Source organism: Lactuca sativa, chromosome 3, assembly GCF_002870075.4.
Source record: "Lactuca sativa cultivar Salinas chromosome 3, Lsat_Salinas_v11, whole genome shotgun sequence".
Lineage (NCBI taxonomy): Eukaryota > Viridiplantae > Streptophyta > Magnoliopsida > Asterales > Asteraceae > Lactuca > Lactuca sativa.
The window spans coordinates 306733484-306734862 of NC_056625.2; the positions used below are offsets into that span (position 1 = coordinate 306733484).

Below are 1379 nucleotides of genomic sequence, written 5' to 3' on the forward strand. Positions count from 1 at the left end.
ACACCGTGGGTCCAAGAAAGGAACCGCGGGAATGGACCGGGGGGAGAGAGTCTCTCTCTCTCTCTCTCTCTCTCTCTCTCTCTCTCTCTCTCTCTCTCTCTCTCTCTCTCTCTCTTCCAACTATTGGCCATGCAATTCTTTTTTTTTTCTTTTTTATACTCAAACGGCTATATAGCGGTTAACATATATATATATATATATATATATATATATATATATATATATATATATATATATATATATATATATATATATATATATATATTCTTTTTTCCTTTCCTTTTCTTAATCTATAAATACTCACCCATTCTATCATTTTTTAAACCATAATCTATATTTCTCTATATTTCTTTCTTAAAAATATTACTCAAAATGTCATCATCTTCATCATCCAATTCGACGGCAGTAGAGGAGGCTAAGTTTATCGGTTCCGTCATGGCGAAAACGGTTGCATACTATCAAAACCGACTTGGTGAAAGATCACGTGCACGACCTAACCTAAGAAAGCCGCCATTGCGTAGAAATCAAGAAGTCGGACACGATCGTCTTATAGAAGATTATTTTGCAGATGACGCCGTCTACGCTGTAAAATTTCGACGTCGGTTCCGGATGAGGAAGGAACTATTTTTACGTATTGTTGGCGATTTGGAAGGCCGTTTTCCATATTTCCAATGGAAAAATGGATGCAAGGGGAAAAAAGGTTTCTCTCCCATTCAAAAATGCACGGCTTCAATTCGTCAGCTAGCATACGGCATGGGCACATACAAATGGGACGAGTATTTTAGAATGTCAGAGCGTACCGTGAGAGACTCTGTGTACAAGTTCTGCAAAGCGATCTGTTTGGTTTACGGGCAACGATATTTGCACAAACCAACTATCAACGATATCCACCAATTGTATACGGTACATGAAGGAAAACATGGATTCCCTAGAATGCTACGTAGTATCGATTGCATGCATTGAAGTTGGTCATTATGCCCCAACGCATGGCGTGGTCAATATATGAGAGGCGACCACAAAGAGCCGACGATTATTCTAGAGGCTATCGCATCACATGATCTTTGGATATGACATGCATTCTTTGGTCCAGCTGGTGCAAACACTGACATTAACGTGCTAGACTAGTCGTCTGTATTCAACGATATCTACCTTAGAAAGTCACACGATGTACCTTTTCAAGAAAATGGGGTAGCATATAAGCGTGGATACTATCTTACTGACGGTATATATCCTCCTTTTTCTATTTTTGTGAAATCGTTTACATGTCCTAACGACCCGAAAAGGAAAAAGTTTAAAGAGGCGCAAGAGTCAGCTAGGAAGGATGTGGAGCGAGCATTTGGTGTACTTAAGAGACGTTGGCAAGTACTAACGGTCAGGGC

The 1379-nt window shown here is 39.6% G+C and overlaps 1 protein-coding gene across 1 annotated transcript; it reads left to right on the top strand.

The window, feature by feature from the left end:
* The first annotated feature begins 372 nt into the window (after positions 1–372).
* Positions 373–963, top strand: LOC111911045 (uncharacterized). The gene has a single exon (XM_023906828.1). It carries the CDS (start codon positions 373–375, stop codon positions 961–963), a length of 591 nt encoding a protein of 196 aa, XP_023762596.1.
* Positions 964–1379: the final 416 nt, after the last annotated feature.

Coding starts and splice junctions, on each gene's coding strand:
- LOC111911045 (XM_023906828.1), top strand. CDS start 373: ATGTCATCATCTTCATCATCCAATTCGACGGCAGTAGAGGAGGCTAAG.